The following is a 16,125-nucleotide window of genomic DNA, read 5'->3' as shown; positions in this document are numbered from 1 at the left end:
TGGCCCAGGGTTTCGCTGGTTCGGATCCTGGGCGCGGACATGCCACTGCTCGTAAGGCCATGCTGAGGTGGCATCCCATAGAGCACAGACAGAAGGACCCACAACTAGAATATACAACTATGTACTGGGGGGCTTTCGGGGAGAAGAAGGAGGAGAAAAAAAGAGAGAAAAATTGCACAGAAGGTACAGAGTTACCATATACCCCCTCCCTCAACAGTTGCCCCCTTTATTAACATCTTGCATTAGTGTGGTACACGTTACAATTGATGAACCAATATTGATACATGATTATTAACCAAAGTCCATAGTTGACATCAGGGTTCACTCCTTGTGTTGAACACTTCCACGGGTTTTGACAAATGTCCTGCGTCCACCATTACAGTATCATACAGAACAGCTTCACTGCCCTAAAATTGCCCCTTCCTCCACTGATTCACCCCTCCCCCTCCCCTCCTCCTCACTTTTTAAGGATCAGTTAAAATGCCATCTCTTCTGTGAAAGCGTCTCAGATGGCCCCAATTATAAAGAATCTCTTTGATGTCGGCATAGCACTTTCTTCATACGTGTAATAGCTCCCATGTTCTGCATGGTATTAGAGATGTACACACACTTTTCTTCCTTCACTAGACTGTAGATCCTTGAGGGAGGTGCCATAGATTTGTCCCAACGACACCCAGCCTAGGCTCTCTTCTTAACAGGTGCCTTATGAAGCTGGCTGAACTGAAGTGAATTGTGAGCAAACATTAGGGTGGGATTTGGCAGAATAGGTCTCAAGAGGCAAAGCTTTAGACCTAGAGTTCTGAAAGTGACAGCTGTACTTGTGAATTTTATATATACTTCAGGACTCAGGGGTCCCTGAATGGGAAAGTTCTTCGAAGGGAACTGTCTTCCGTCCCTTCAGATTTGGGCTCAGCAGCAGCCTCAGATGAGGTGGCCCAGGCCAGCTTATATTACTATTAGGCCACAGGGCTCTTCCCCTGCCTCTCCTCTTCTCCAAAAACAAAGCAAAAAAAGAAAGGATAGGAGCCTGGTTGTTTCCAGCCTTCCAGTCCCGACACCTCTCTCAGGAAGGGCCCTGCAGAGACTTCTGTTTGGTCCCCACTCTTTCTCCCCAGGCGGCCCCCAACAATTGAGGATGCCCCAGTGTACCTTCTTGGGCCAAAGAGCACTTCCCTTAATTTCTTATTTCATGCTGAGCTTTTTGCTTTATTGTTGCTTTAAAGACACTGTTCTCAAAGGCTGTGGCAACATGCAGATCAGAACAAAAGCAAATAAATCGAACCTTGCGCAGTAACAAAGCAGACGCCCCTCTCCAACAGCCAGGACAACGCTAAATAAGAACTATCAGTCATCCACTAGATACAGTATTTTCCCTCTAGACAGGAGCTGCCGTTTGCAAACCCGTCCATCCCAAATACAAGACTGTGAAGGTACCAGAAAACAAACTGCTCTCCTCAGCTCCCACATGGGACTCAGCAGCACTCCCTATTTCTTTAAGCAACACAAGCCGTTTGAAAGACCTTAGCTTTTACTTCCCTGTACCTGCCTCCAAACGCACGTGGGGGGAGGGGGGAGAGGAAGGATGGGGGGACTGGGTAGAAAGAGAAGAAGAGAGAGAGAAGGATGTCTCCCCTCCCAACCGTCTCAGAGCGCACAGCGGCGCCAGACCTGCGCCAGGTGGGGATGGGTGGGGGGACGCTCTGGAAACCTGGTTAGCTCTGCAGGTGCTGTTACCCCGAGCAGTGAGCGCTCTCCAGAGAGCAGGACTCCCCCATCCTCCCCCCTCCCCTCGCAACCAGCAAGAGCTGTAGGAAAAGGGGGGCGCTTGCCCGGCTCCAGAGCGGCGAGGCAGGCAGACAGAGCCCCTCCACGACCGCCCGCCTGCACCTGTGCGCCCAGGGGGCGGAGCCTCCTCCAGGTGTGCGGAGGGGAGGACGCCGCGCACAGCCAAGGCTGGCGGCGGGAGCCTAAGCATCCCATCCCTCGAGCCCCGAAGAAATGCAGGGGGAGGAGCGGTTAATCCGCACTCCGCATCCGCGGGCCCCAAAGGCCCCGCCCGCCTCCTTCAGGGGAGAGGGGGAGAGCACACTGCGGCGCCGAGGGGGTTAACCGGGCGGCCGGCGGCAGGAGCGCGCTTAACCCTTCGGCGCCCGCGGGTCAGCCGAGCCAGGCCGGGGTGGTGGCACCCCGAGTCCCACGCGGCGGCCACCCCGACCGCGCGGGCCGTGCGGGGAGAGCCCGGGCCGGGCGGCCGACCGCCGGGGCGCAGCGGGCCCGTGGGAGGCTCGGGGCGGGCGGGGGGAGGGAGGGGGACGGCGGCGGCGGGCGCGCAGCGTCGCCAGGGCGAAGCCGGCGTGCGGCGCGGCGCGGCGGGCGCGGAGCAGGCGAGCGAGCGAGCGCCTCCGTCCCCGGATGTGAGCTCCGGCTGCCCGCGGTCCCGAGCCAGCGGCGGCGCGGGCGGCAGCGGCGGCGGGCACCGGGCACCGCGGCAGGCGGGCGGGCGGGCATGGGGGGCGCTCGGAGCGGCCCCGGCGGCCGGGCCCGCATCACCGCGGCGTCCCTCCGCTAGAGGAGGGGACCAAGCCAATTCTCCTTTGCAGCAAAAAATTACATGTATATATTATTAAGATAATATATACATCTGATCTCATTTTTTAGAAAAAGTTTATTTTGCTCCATTTTTGAAAAAGAGGGAGCGTGGGTGGTGAGCGGTTTTTATAAATTATTCTTATTTTCTGTTATCTGTCCTCGTCCCTCCCCACCCCCTGCTGAAGCGAGAATAAGGGCAGGGACCGCGGCTCCTACCTATCGGTAACCCCCTTACCCGTCCCCCCCTCCGCCCCAACGCCCAGCACAGTGCCCTGCACACAGTAGGCGCTCAATAAATGTTCGTGGATGATGATGATGATGATGATGAAAAAAATGCAGCATCAACGGCAGCAGCAAGCGGACCACGCGAACGGTGAGCAGCCAGAGCCTAGGCACCCGCTGCCAAATCTAATCCTTGTCATGGTCCTCCTCTTCCCACCCCCTCTTCCTTCCCACCCCCCTCCCGTCTCTCATGCGCTGGGTGGGTTGAGAGGGTTGGAGAGGATGCTGCTAGCTCGGTGTCATCTACATAGAAAGGGGAGATGCGTGACAGCCACTCCGTTCTCCCCTTCAGGCCTTGAATGTCAGAGTTAATTCTGCATTTGTGGGTTAGGGGCGGCCCTGGAGTCCGTGGAGTACTGTGCGGCCAGAGGGGCGGCCAGCCGAGGTGATTCGGGTTCAGTGTCCTCGGGCTCAACTTTCCTCCGACGCTCCCGAGCGATGGAGGTGGGGGGGTGGTGGCTGTTAGTCTTCAGCCCGAACCCCCTTTCGAGCCTCTTGTCGCCTTCCCCTCCTTCCCCGCCCCCTGGTTGACTAGGAAGAAGGTCTCTGGTGGCATCCGGAAAATTCTAGGATTGCCCAGTTTCACCCTTCGCGCCAGTGGGTGAAGCTCACCGCTCCCCTCGAGAGGGAGGCCGGGTCTCAGAATCGCCGGCCAGGGGTCTGGTGGAGCGCGTATTCCCGCTCCCAGCGCCGCTGTGCACACGTCGGTAACCTAGCAATGCCCGGGGAGTCGCCGCCGCTGTGGGGCTCCCCTCCCCAGCCCGGGCACCACGTGCGGTTACCACGCCGGCCGGGCCAGGTCGAGGGAGGCAGGAGCAGCTCCTGGTCAGCCCGGCTCCCTCCTCCTTGGAGGTCACCGCCACCCCCAACAACCCCCCCGTGGGCTGGCACCCCTGCGGATGAGCGCTCCCCAAGGGAAGGCTTGGCATGACTCCTGACTCCTCCCGGGCTCAGGACTGTTCGCTGCCCGCCCCCCTGGCCCCCTTCTCAAGCTGCTGGGCAAGCAGACCTGTGCTTGCCTTGACTCTCTCTTGTTCTTTTCTTAGCAAGAATTGGTTTTGCAAATGCCCATCCCTCTACCTCTGCTGTTACGCTTACTCTGACTTCTGTCTCAGTAAGGAGGTTGTGACCGCAGGCAGGCAGGCAGGTGCCGGTGAGCCCTGTCTGGGTGGTGGCCTGTTCCAAAGTCAGAGAGGTTTTGCACATGGAGCCCCTTTGGGGTTCTGCCCTGTGTGCACCTGGATGCCAGTCTACATTGAGATGATTCCTGCTTAGGCCTTGAGGGCCCCTGGCATAATCGAGCCTCTCTGTGCTAGGTGTAGGGGTGCAGGCGGCCTGCCTCGTCTGTTTCTCTGGATGCTGGCTTGGCTGCTGCGGCTGCAATTTAAAATGCAAAAAAGCCCTAAAGATGTTTTCTGTTTTCGGAAGCCTGTGGAGGAAATGAGTCCCAAGTATCATGAATTTTCATTTGCAGGAAGTGTCAGTGCATAATCTAGATATTTGTTATGGGGCTTTTGATATTGCCCTGGTGCCAGTGGAGGATTTTTTTTTCCATGCTGAAAAAAATGCATTTGTGGCTGTGGAAAGATGTTGGAGTAACACCCTGAAAATGATTAAGACTATTGAATTATTGGCACTGCCTTTTTGTGTGTGTGTGATGGTGGTAGTTATTTTGGAGAAAAGCTGTTGTATATATCTGCTAACTTAGAGATATCTGGCTTCTAAAAGTCAGAAAAGATGTGGAATAAATGTGGGAATGACCTCAGTTTGTCTGAAGAGATGCACTAAAAGACTCCTTGTGAAGACACGGATGTAGAGAGGTGCTACCCGCCGTGGGCATAAGGCAGCAGTGGTCCTGTGTGACAGACACTCAGGGCAGAGGCTTTTCTTGCTGCTCTGGCTGACCAAAACCCCTGCTTCTGAAAAATAGGACATGAGGTTCAAAATAGAAACATGGGAACGATTCCCCCCTGTTATTGGTGGGAGACAAACCTTTGCTTTTTTCTGACACTGGATTCTCATTGTTTTTTGTTTTTTTGTTTTAATTTTTCTTTTTCTCCTTTTTCCCAGAGGCAAACTATGCAAGAAGCACCAGACTGCCTCTTTCTGGTGAAGGACCAGCTTCTCAGCCGAATAGCTCCAAGCAGACCGTCCTGTCTTGGCAAGCTGCAATCGATGCTGCTAGACAGGCCAAGGCTGCCCAAACTATGAGCGCCTCTGCACCCCCACCTGTAGGATCTCTCTCCCAAAGAAAACGTCAGCAATACGCCAAGAGCAAAAAACAGGGTAACTCGTCCAACAGCAGACCTGCTCGAGCCCTCTTCTGCTTGTCACTCAATAACCCCATCCGAAGAGCCTGCATTAGCATAGTGGAATGGAAGTATCCTTTTCTTGGGGAAAGTCTTTCTCATTTTCTCTTTTACCATCTGTGCTTTAAAAGGATTTGCTTTCTGAAATGGCACTTACAAAGCGGTGGCAGTCTGGAATGTGAGCAACAGAGCAAGCTGTGTGTAAAGGGTTGCACTGTATATGTGTACCTTCCTATCTCCTCAGGGTGCAGCGGGTGGCTCCGTGGGTATATTTAGATTCCTCTGTGTGCGTGTTTGTGTGTAGTGGTGGGGAGAGGGAGTGACAGCCTGAAACTTCAAAGTGGGAGATAATTAAAATATGAAACTAACCTGTGGTCATTGGGTTGGTTTAACCAAATGATGGTTAGTTGAAATCCACCATTGTTTTTGGTCAGTAGTATGCATTTGAACCTATTGTAAATAAGGTATGCTAATTTAAAAAAAGACTGTATGAGACTCTACTAGAAATAAATACATTTTTGACCTTTAGTGGAATCTTCTTATTCTGATGTTTGGAATTTGGTTCTGAAACTCCCGTTAATGCTCAGGTTGTTTCTAGCTCTGACATTTGCTGATTCTAATTGTTCAGGTAGCTACAAATATGAACACTTGCTTCATAGGGAGGGAGCAATTTGCTCATCAATTCTATGACTTCCTGGAATTTCCTTTTGACAAGTTCCAAAAAAGCATTTGAAACGTGAGCGTGAGGGAGTGTGCGAAGGGAGAGGTTTGTGTGTGCATCTTCTTGCTGAGCCCATATGAGTTAGAGAGCAGCCTCTCCGGGGAGGAATTTGCAGTTGCTGCCTTTATAAAAAAATTCTGTCTGTGTCCTTGGACTGGAGTTGCATTTCTGGATGTCTCCTTTGTATTTTTAAAACTGAACTCCAAATGCCCCAGGATGGTGGTTAGGCCCCAGATCTTGGAAAACTAGGGTGCTCTGCCAGCTCACCCCTTTCCCCAAACCTGGAGGCCCGCCTCCAGTTACTACCACCCTTCAGAAAAGGTTGACTGAGGCCTTGTTTCTGAGCAAATGGATTTCTAATTAGTCAGATGATTCATTGATCTGGGTAAAACAAAGCATTTCCTTTTCCCAGAAGTATATTTTGGGCTGAGAGGGGCCTTAGAGCACTTCCTAACCATAGGAAGGAGTGCGAAGAGAGGGCTTCCCCCACCAGCGCCCAGGGTGGAGGGGCCACGCTCAAGGGGGAGGATGTTGGCAACCAGCTGGAAGGTGGAGCTGAAAGCTCTGAGGACCTGGCTAGGCATCTATTTGCGTGCCCTCTGTCTTAGCTGGCTGTTTTCTGTGCCCTGGACATGAGTTAAAATGAGGTAACTGTCTAGAAAGGTTTTGGAGAGAGCAGCCAAATGCAAGGGTAGGATTTGAGGGGTTTTCATGTGCTTTTCCTTTTTAGAACAGATGTCTCTTCTCTAGAGGGAGTTATGGTGTCTCTCACATAGCTGGGGTTGTGTGGATGTGTTTTCTCTTTAAGTTCCTTTCTAGTATGACGACAACCATTAGTATCCACCCAGTAGGGAGTTGGGTGAATAGTTGTGCCTCAGTGGCATCTCTGGAGTTAGAGGCAGTGGTTGCACTTAGCCAGAAAGATCTCCTCCTCCTCAGGTTGGCTTGACGTGACTCTGAGTAAGCAGAGACCTCTCGGTGGGGTCATTAATGTCATGTGGAGTGAGGTGGGAGGCCTGATGCTGTTTCTCTTTGTGCGCAGTAATTTGTATATAGCAATTTATGTGTGGAGTGAATTCCTGGATCGTGCTGCCGACTCCCTTTCCTGCATTGCCAGACACATGTGTACAGGAATTAGGGGCTGTGGCTGCCAGTGCAGGGAGAGGCCTGCCTACAACTGGGACAGTTTGTAGAAGAGATCCTTAAAGAATGTATGATCTGTTTGCTTTTTCAAATGACTGCTTCCTTCTAGTTCAGGGAACAGGTTATAGAAATCCTCCTAAAGCCAGCTGTGCCAGGCCCAGTCAGTCCTGGGAGAATCAGAGTCTAGTTTGTTTTTACACTCAGGCAAGGCAGAGTGTCCTGCATCTTGGGAGAATGAGGAGTATTCGCCTTATCAGAAGGAATTCTTAGAATCAGACCCGTCTGTTTCTCTGTTGCTCTATTCTGCTTGGCTTGTAAACATCTTGTGGCAGCGAGATAGTATCCACCAATACCTGGAGACTGAAACTTGACCACCATAAAGAAAAAAATACTCATGTTTGGCTTTCCTGAACAGTGTTAGTGCTTCTCAGATTTGCTGGTTGATCACATTTAGGTATTGGGAAATTAAAAAGGAAGAATGGTAGTGTGGGGGAGGGGAGAGACTGAATGTTTCCATCTAGGATAACATTGGGGCAATTGGCTTTTTAAATTTTGGTAGGAACTGCTAAAAGGAAAAATGAAAAGGAGATTCTGAAGTCTTTTTAGGGGGACTGTCTTAAGTTGAATCTCTAGATAAGAGGTTTTGTAATACCAGATGAGTTAAGAGAATAAATATGAATGAACGGTAACTGGCTTTAAAAATAAACCCATCAAAATTAGTAAGAGGATTAATGTCCTTCATGTCCTTATTTCAGTGAGTGTTGAAGCTCAAGGGGCTGAGGTTTCATGAACCTCAACGAATCCTCAGAGAGGTAAGGGGTCTTTGTTTCCTTCTTTCTGGGAAATTTTTGGATTTCCCAGAAGGTTATCGGGATGAATGGAGAAGGGTCTGTTCATATCCTCAAAGCTTCACTACTTTAGTACTGGTTTAATTAAACCAGTGGCCTTGCCTTTTGTGGGTGAGTATGTGGAAGAAACACTGCTATAAAATCAAGTCCTGGAATTGCACATTAGGTTGGTGCTCATGAAACCTTGCATTTGGAAAGGCTGAAAAACAAAAGAAGAAAAACAGTCATTTTGGCAGATGTCAAATTTTGTATTGCCAGTTTTGACAATATCTCTTAATAACACCAGAATGTTTAAGCAAGTATCTGTTGAAAGCTGATCTCAGAGTGATTCTTCCAGACAGACCCCCGAGATTTAGAATTGTTAAATTGTACTTTGAAAGTGTCTGGTGCTGATTTCTTATGGCTCTTTATTTAATTTGTTTATAAATTGAACGCAGTAACAGCACATTATAAACTGAGCTCTGGTCCGGCTCTCATGTGAAACAGTGATAACCACTGATTAGTAAAGAAAGCAGAGGAGGCAGCTGAAGCCTGGCTTACTTATTAGAGCATCTGAGGTATTGGAACAAGCCACCAGACAGTCAGAGGTAGAATGGAGAAGGTTTTGGTGACTTGGCATGCCCCAGTCCAGACAGGAGATGCAGGCTGACCCAGCCAAGAATAGCCCCCGAAGAAATGGCTCTAGCACATGGAGGTAAGGATTTGTGGAAGAGATTTGTCTCATGATGACTTCTGTTTGTATCTACAAGAGCCAGGAATTTAGCTTTCTAAGACCCTTGTCGCTTTTAAAACTACAAGCAGAAACCTGGTTCACATAGTGCCCTAATTGGATGTACTTTCAGGTTTTAATATAAAATGTACAGCAGAAGTATGAGTGTAACATGATCCTTGCAACAGAAGAAAAGGACACGGAGAGGTCATTCGATAGGAAGATCTACTGGGAAAGGACCATGACGATTACTTCTGCTGGAGACCTAGTAGTCAGAGCAGTCAGTAGAAAAAGGATTTGTGTATATAATTTTCATTTAAAAAGTGCTTCTAACGGGGTGTGATCGGGAATATGATGAGAGAGATGGTTTATGTTGGCATAACACATACGTACCTTAACAAAATTTTTCAGACCATTTGACATATTTATATTATTGGCTATTTTTGCCAATTGTGTGGCCTTAGCTATTTACATCCCATTCCCTGAAGATGATTCTAATTCAACAAATCATAACTTGGTAAGTGGCGTTGGAGTTCCTGCTTGTCCTGATGGGTGGTTGTCATTTGTCCCTGTACTTAACCTGGCAGCTGGCTTTCTGGGTGGTTGAAGTTCACAGCCATGCATGTGATGTTTCCTGGAGCTTTGCAACTGTAGTGTTTGTTTTTTGACCTGTATTCTCAAATTTATACTGAATGAAAGTGTTTAAACTCATGAATCTTGTATAAATACATGTGGAACTTTTAATGGAAGAGGTTTGTAGCAGATTTTAAAATAACTTTTCTCTCCACATAGGCTTTTATTGTCTACCATTCTTTTCCTGATAATATTAGCTTTTTGTTTGTTTTTTTTTAGTCCAGTGTTACTTGGGAGTGGTGGGTACTTTGGTCAATTTTTCTGGTAAGTAGAGAACTATCATAGATTTTATACCCGAACTATTAATTTTTAGAGAAGGAGAATACAACAGAACTAATAAATCTACATGGAGCGTAATTCGGAGAAGAATACAGTATAGTATTGAAGTTCCTGCTCCTAGTCCATGAAATGCCCCAAGATCAAATGATTCTATGGTTAAGTAAATTGGGGTACTTCCACATACTTTACTGCCCTCTTAAAGATTCATCATGCACATTAGCTCAGTAAAAGCCCCGGGAAGGTCTGTAGTTAAAAAACCAGTTTCGTTCTGTTTAACTCAGCTAGTCCCTAAAAGTAATTGGTCATGCATTCTTTAAACATTTTTTTGGCAGAACACATCACAGAACCAGTGTTTCATGGAACTTCCTTTGGGAAAGGTTGATACAGTTAAAAAAAAAAAAAAGCAGCAGTAAAGAGCACTAGAGTGGGACCAGGAGCTTGTCCCACTCGGCTGTCAACTAGCTGTATTTTGGGGCGTTTCCCGTATCCTTTCTGCATTGCCTTCACTCACCTGTCAAGGGGGTTGGATGAGAAGATCACTAGGATTGTTTTTACCTCTGATGTTCTGTAATCTTTTCTTGATGATTCAGAAGCCATTACAGGATTTTTCTGGAGCTGTAGCATCCTTCTCGCAAGGATCAGTCCTGTATAATTGGAGGCCGTGCAGAAAGGCAGCTGAAGGGGGAGCTGGTGCTGGATGACAGGGAGCTGTTGTTTGGCTGTCTCCTCTTTAGCTAGTTCCATTTGTTTTTGGTTTCTCCTGTTGGAGTGTGTTTTAGTAGGGCTGGCTTTTCTTAACTGAGTGAGTATTGTAAAGGCAAAACTGGTGTTGGGGGGAGCTCTGCTGGGTTCTGAAGATACTGAAATTATGCTCTTGTGATGTTAGCCTTAATGGTTTGTGGAAGATTTCATGTTGCATTTAAAATGTTGTGGTGAATTTCAGATATAACATGATACCTATTCATGTTTTGGCTTTTGTAATCTGATTTCTAGAGAATTTTAAAACATTCTGGATATTGCTGCTGAAGATACGACCGTAAATGGAATTTGGATACACATATAAACACTTACTGTTAGTATGTATTTATACTATGCTAGAGGTGATTTTTGTAACTTTGGATATTTTAAATAGCTTCTGATTTGGTGGTAGCCATGTGACATTAGATGATCATTTTAAAGGAAAAGCAGAAGTAGTGAAAAGGCCCCATCAGTGGGGATAGATCATCGTAGTCTAGGCCACAGATGGTGTCAGCCCTGTTACCAAATTTAACAACGTGGATGGTGACCCAGTTTGTTGCTTTTTGTAGCTCAAAAGAACATGATTAAACAAACTTAGAAAATAAGTACCTTTCAGAAAGGCAGATTAATTCAGATCAATGGAATAATTAATGTAGCTGCATGTGCAAGCCAATTAATATTCTGATTTTTTCCCAAGGAAATTTGGGGCACTAATATAAGTACTGTCAACCATTTGGATTTCTCAGCTAAGAAGTGAGGGAATGAAATATAGGAAATGGATAAATCCCTCTTTATCCCCCTTGCAACCCCTTCCCAGTGGATCCTTTCTTGACAATTCTTAAACACTGGTCTTTTTTTGGTGGGGAGGAGGGAGTGTGCTAGTTTGGCAGGCCTTTCTAAAAACCGTCATATATTCCTTTGACCTCTTAGTATTCTGAAACTCACAGCATTCAAGTCTGTGTGTCGGGTTCACTTGGATGGTCACAGGGCCAGATGAGTATTCTCTGCCGACTCTTTAAATACTTCCTTTCCCACTGTGGGAAGGGAAGATCTTTGTGGATTTCCCCCTGACTCTTAGCAAGGTCCCATGCCATGTCAGTCCTCCTGCCAGGGAGCCAGGTTTTTTTTTTTTTTTTATACATTTGACCCAATTTGTACCAAAGTGATTGCTCTATTTTTGGGATCGGTTTAGAGGCAGCTGAACGAAGCTTATTTTTCATCTGTAGTAAATACTTTTCAGTTGATGTGAATGGCACAACGAAGGGCAGAGACCAATATGGGTTGCCAAGCTGTACGTATCAGGGAGCTGGCGGTTTTCTGGGCCTCATAGCTCTGTGGGAAATGTGTATGCTGAGCACTGAGAGTAGGACTCAGGGCCCGCTTAGTGGAAGATGTTCCTGGCTGTTACAGGTCGTTTGCAGTGAAATGATGACTTTTGTTGGATAAGTACTTCTGTGGCCATCCCCGTTGGGCCAGTATGTGTTTGGTCTGGTTTGTATGCAACTCAGCCAGCTTTGGGGAGTTAGAGACTACCTGGAGGGCGGCAAGTTTTCCCAGGGTTAGATTGTTTTTTAATATAAACAATCTCAAGTTTCTATGCAGCTTTCATTTGTGGACTTGTAGGGACCAGTGGAGGCTGAAGCCATGGAAACGGTGCAACTCAGTTCCCACAGTAATCCCCCTCCTAGTTCAGTCAGCAGCAGCATTGCTCAGTTCCACTTATTGAAAGCGTGTGTCATTTATTTAATTTTCTTCTTAGCACTGTGGTGGGGGGAGCTCTTCTTTATGGGGTGTCAGAGTGGGGATGATTACAGTATTGTCCACCGTGTTGAGAAACACTTGATTTTGCTTCCCAAACTTCGGTTTCTCATAAGCAAACTGATGTGGTTGAACAGTTTTCAGCCTGTGCAGCCTGTTCCTGGTCCTCCCCAACCCCCGGCCATCACCGCCTTCCCTGTAGTGCTGAACGGCCTCCAATGAGAACTGTCCAAAACAGGGGTGCTTGTCTGCCTGTTCAGACGTTCCTTGATGTCTGCTAATGGAGGCCCAGGCCTCTCTGTTACTTTGTCACGCAAAGCGCCTGGCTCATACCAGGGGCTCAGTAAATGCTTGTTCAGCTCTACAGGAAGTTTTACTAAGTCTCTGCCCCCTTTCTCATCTTGTTCTTGAGGCCCATTTGTTTTTGTTTTTAACTGTTGACATTTTGCCTCAGCAACGTCCCTCACGTCTTTCCCTTCTTCTCCATTCATACCTTGGTTGGATGACTTCGGCTAGAGAAGTGATCCTGAGGCTTCACTGGCTACCCACTGCCCCCCAAGGAAAGGCCAGACTGCATGGCCAGGTCCTCGTTGGTCTGTCTGGCTCCTTTGGGTTTATCCTCCACTCCTCTCCTTCACAGCCCCAGCCATTTGTCCACCAACAGTTCCGAAACTCTCCTTCCCTATATTTGTCCACTTCCTGGCTTTTCTGCCACTGCTTTCTCCATCTGAAATGCCTCCTCCTCACTACCACCCCATCTTCCCATGTCACTATGCTTACAGCTGTTCAAGAATAATCTCAAATTACATCTCTTCCATGAGGGCTTTTCTGACCCTGATCCAAAGTAGCACGTCTTATATGACCCTCTCTCATGGCACTTTGCATATAAAATACCCTATATTTTAGGTATTTATGTGCATATCTTATCTTTAGCTTATCAAGCATCTTCAAAATACAATTCATAGTGAGTCATTTTCGAATCTCCAATGGTGCCTGGCACGGTGGTACATAGTAGATGTTGAGTAAATACACCTTGTTGATGACTGTCCAATGAACGGCTCTCTCAGGAGAAGTGCCTCACCCATTCTTTCCTCTGAGCCGTGTTCAGGATTTTCTTGGGTGGTAGGTCCCTCTTTGGACTCCTTGGAGGTCCTAGATGGGGCGTGGGTGGAAAGTTATAAGTGTTTGTTCCAGAAAAGCTTAGGTTCTTGTGACCCTCTTCTCATGCACCTCTGGCTGGAGGAGCCCTTGCAGCTGGCTTTCAGGGCTGAGCAGTCCAGCACGTTTTGTGCTCTGCCACCAGGGCTCAGAGTAGCAGAGTGGTGGGAATCTCTCTGGGAAGCAGTGCTGGTTGTGGACTCTGTCTGTGGGACCAGATGTCTTACAGGGACCAGGAATGCTGTGGGACAGTCTCCTTTGGTTGCTTTCTCTCCTCCATGGCTGAGATCCCAATGTGTAGTGTTTTCTGGGATTAAAAGACAAGTTCGTTGGATCTGCATGGTCATGTAGTTTAGCATCTCGCATTTTTTATGTGCAGTGAGTGGTGTGAATTGTGGTGTCTGAAACAGTTTCATAACCTGGTTCGTGGGGCTTAGCCTATCAGGGGGGTGTTACTTCTGTGCCTCGTCTGCACTGTGTCTTTGATCTATTGTCTTTCTGTTTGCAGTGGGTATTCTTATTTCTTCGTGCCTAGATTCTGTCTGTTCTGCTAGGACAGCTGCCTCCTCAGTTCACCCTTCTGTGATCTGTGTCCCCTCCCCACCCCCCACCCCACCTGTCTAAGTGTAAGTACTTGCTTTCCCTCTGCACTCCCGTAAGCATGGTAAACTCTCCTCTTTACAGACATCAGCCTCCCCCCCTTATTTTATAGTTGCTCTGGGAAGTGGCCTGGTGTGTGGTGGTTCTGCACATGGGCTCTGGGGTCTGGCAGCTTGGCTGTTTGGCTGATTAGCCGAGTGACTTTGAATGGAACTAGCATCTGAGTTCCTAGAGCCTGAGGCTGGAGTCTCATTTGTCTCTCTAGCCTTGTGCCTGGCGCACAGTAGGCACATCAGGAAATGCATGTGGAATGAGTGACTAAATAAATGAATGACCGTACAAGGGCTCCGTCATATGTCCTGATAGATCAGTAGTTAATTTTCAACAATTGGCTAATGATTAATGTTTGCCTGAGAGGCTGACTTTCATTGTCCAGTATTAATGAGAATCCTAGGAAACACTTGTCAGAGTTTGCCTTTAATTTCAGGATCGTATCTTTCTTGACAAATTTAACTCTTTAAATCTGAAGCAGGAGACAAGAAAGCCAAGTGCTTGTCTATGCTTTTTGATTGCCTGCATCATAAGCTGGCTTCTGTGTTACGTACGTGAGCCGTCTGTGAGTGATTGTATGTGAGTGGATGTGTGCGTCACATTTCATGTAGAGGTCGGCGGAGGACGAGCAGCAAAATGACCAGAGTAGATGGACCTGTGTAGCAGCACTTAGTTAGAGCTCGTTTCCTAATCGTGATCTGAGAACCAGTTTATGTGCTGTGCAAGCAGTCGCATCTCTTTTGTAGTCTGACCTCATTTTGACCAAGAACAAGTTACCTACCTTCATCTTTTATTGGACAGACTTTGATCGAGTATTGACAGTTTTTCAAAAAGTAAATCCAATTCTTAAGAAATTCAGATTTGCTACTATTAAAGTTCCTTAAGAAGAAGAATTCCAAAGGGGTTCCCACTCCTTTGGTTTGTTAAAAAGCGAATCTCATTGTTTTATAGTTGCACCTTACACGCTGGAACTTCCCTGCTCAGACCCTTTAACAAAGGAGCCTATCTTAGAATGAGGCTATTTGGATTTATTGATGTATTAGCCGGGACTTGTTGGATTACAAGTTGCAGAAACACAACTCAAATTGGTGTAGTTGGAAAACAAAAATAAGTGTGTGTGTGCTTCTGTACTATATGAACTCAGCTAACTGAAAAGTCCGGGGGGGTAGAAGTTGTATCAGATGTAGCCGGAAAGGGGGCTTAAAAGAGGGTGTCAGGATCCCCCCCTGCACCCCAGCCCTCGGGTCTCTGCTCAGAGTCCGACTGGCCTCCAGCAGGTCTGCCTCACATGCTGCCTGAAATGGGCATCTCCCTCAGCCCATTTGGGGGAGGGCCTGTGGGGAACCGTGTTCCTTTCTTAGCCTCAGCTGCAGTTCAATATTTTAAAACTGATTGTGTGAGAAACAAGGGACCCCTGCTGCAGATTTGTGGGTAGTTTCCTTTTTTAACCTTCTCCATCAGTATTTGTTTAATTTTTAACTGTCTGCAAAATATGAGAAGTACTTGATACAGAGGGGACAACTTGCCCAGCAGTAGAGACACTTGTGTCTTGTTAAACACTGGTCTTAAATACTGGTCCTGGTGGTGGTGGGCACTCTAGAAGAGAGCCCCAGCAGCTACTCTCTTCAAAAGTTCCCTAAAGAAGTTGCAGAGGCTTTGAAATCCTGGCCTTTGAGCTATAGGGAAGGACCGTGTGGGGTGTTACTGTTGGGTGGGTGATGCACCGAGGGGAGGGATGTTGGTGGGTGTCCCTGCCCTGCAGGGTTTGGGGTAGGATGGGGGATTAGCAGGTCCTCCAGGAATAGATGTCAGCGTTCAGCCTTCTGCCTCCTACTATGCTCAGGCTCATGGGGCTCTCTGCCATCAGCAGTATAGGATGTGTCCCCCAAGTCCTGTTCTACCCATTTGATCGAAATAAGGAAAGTGGTAGGTGTCTTCCCTTTATAATTGAAGTGAAATTCGTATTCCCGCATCTGGGGTTCTTGCTGGCAGTGAGGCCATTTGGCTGGGCGGGCAAAACTGGCAATGGGAAGTGGGGAGGAGGACTCAGTGAGGAAAGCTGAAGATGAGATTGAAGGAGACACTGCCTGAGGTGATGGATCCTCTGTGTGTGTGTGTGAGCTAGGGGGAAGTGTAAGTGGATGGATGAGTGAGTGTTTTTGACATACACCTTGAAGGATGAAGCCTTCTTCTGGTGCTTTTTTTCCTAAGCTGGGCCCCAGACACTGTCTAGGCTGGGGAAATGACTTTTTTCTTCTCCAGAACCTCAAAGCAGTTTTTTCTACTAATTTTTTCCCCTCTTCCCTA

The 16,125-nt window shown here is 47.8% G+C and overlaps 1 protein-coding gene across 22 annotated transcripts in view; it reads left to right on the top strand.

The window, feature by feature from the left end:
• Positions 1-2,749: 2,749 nt before the first annotated feature.
• Positions 2,750-16,125, top strand: part of CACNA1D (calcium voltage-gated channel subunit alpha1 D) — a 320,640-nt gene continuing 307,264 nt past the window's right edge. For all 22 annotated transcript variants that reach the window (XM_070238804.1, XM_070238798.1, XM_070238803.1 and 19 more), the window contains exons 1-3: positions 2,750-2,962; positions 4,942-5,251; positions 9,013-9,118. In XM_070238804.1, coding sequence (XP_070094905.1) covers positions 2,896-2,962; positions 4,942-5,251; positions 9,013-9,118 — 483 coding nt within the window. In that variant the 5' untranslated portion in view covers positions 2,750-2,895. The remainder of the gene's footprint in view (positions 2,963-4,941; positions 5,252-9,012; positions 9,119-16,125) is intronic.

This window comes from Equus caballus, chromosome 16 (genome assembly GCF_041296265.1).
Source record: "Equus caballus isolate H_3958 breed thoroughbred chromosome 16, TB-T2T, whole genome shotgun sequence".
NCBI classification, from domain to species: domain Eukaryota; kingdom Metazoa; phylum Chordata; class Mammalia; order Perissodactyla; family Equidae; genus Equus; species Equus caballus.
Note: the sequence above shows the minus strand (reverse complement) of the source record. Positions and strands in the feature narration are given on the sequence as shown.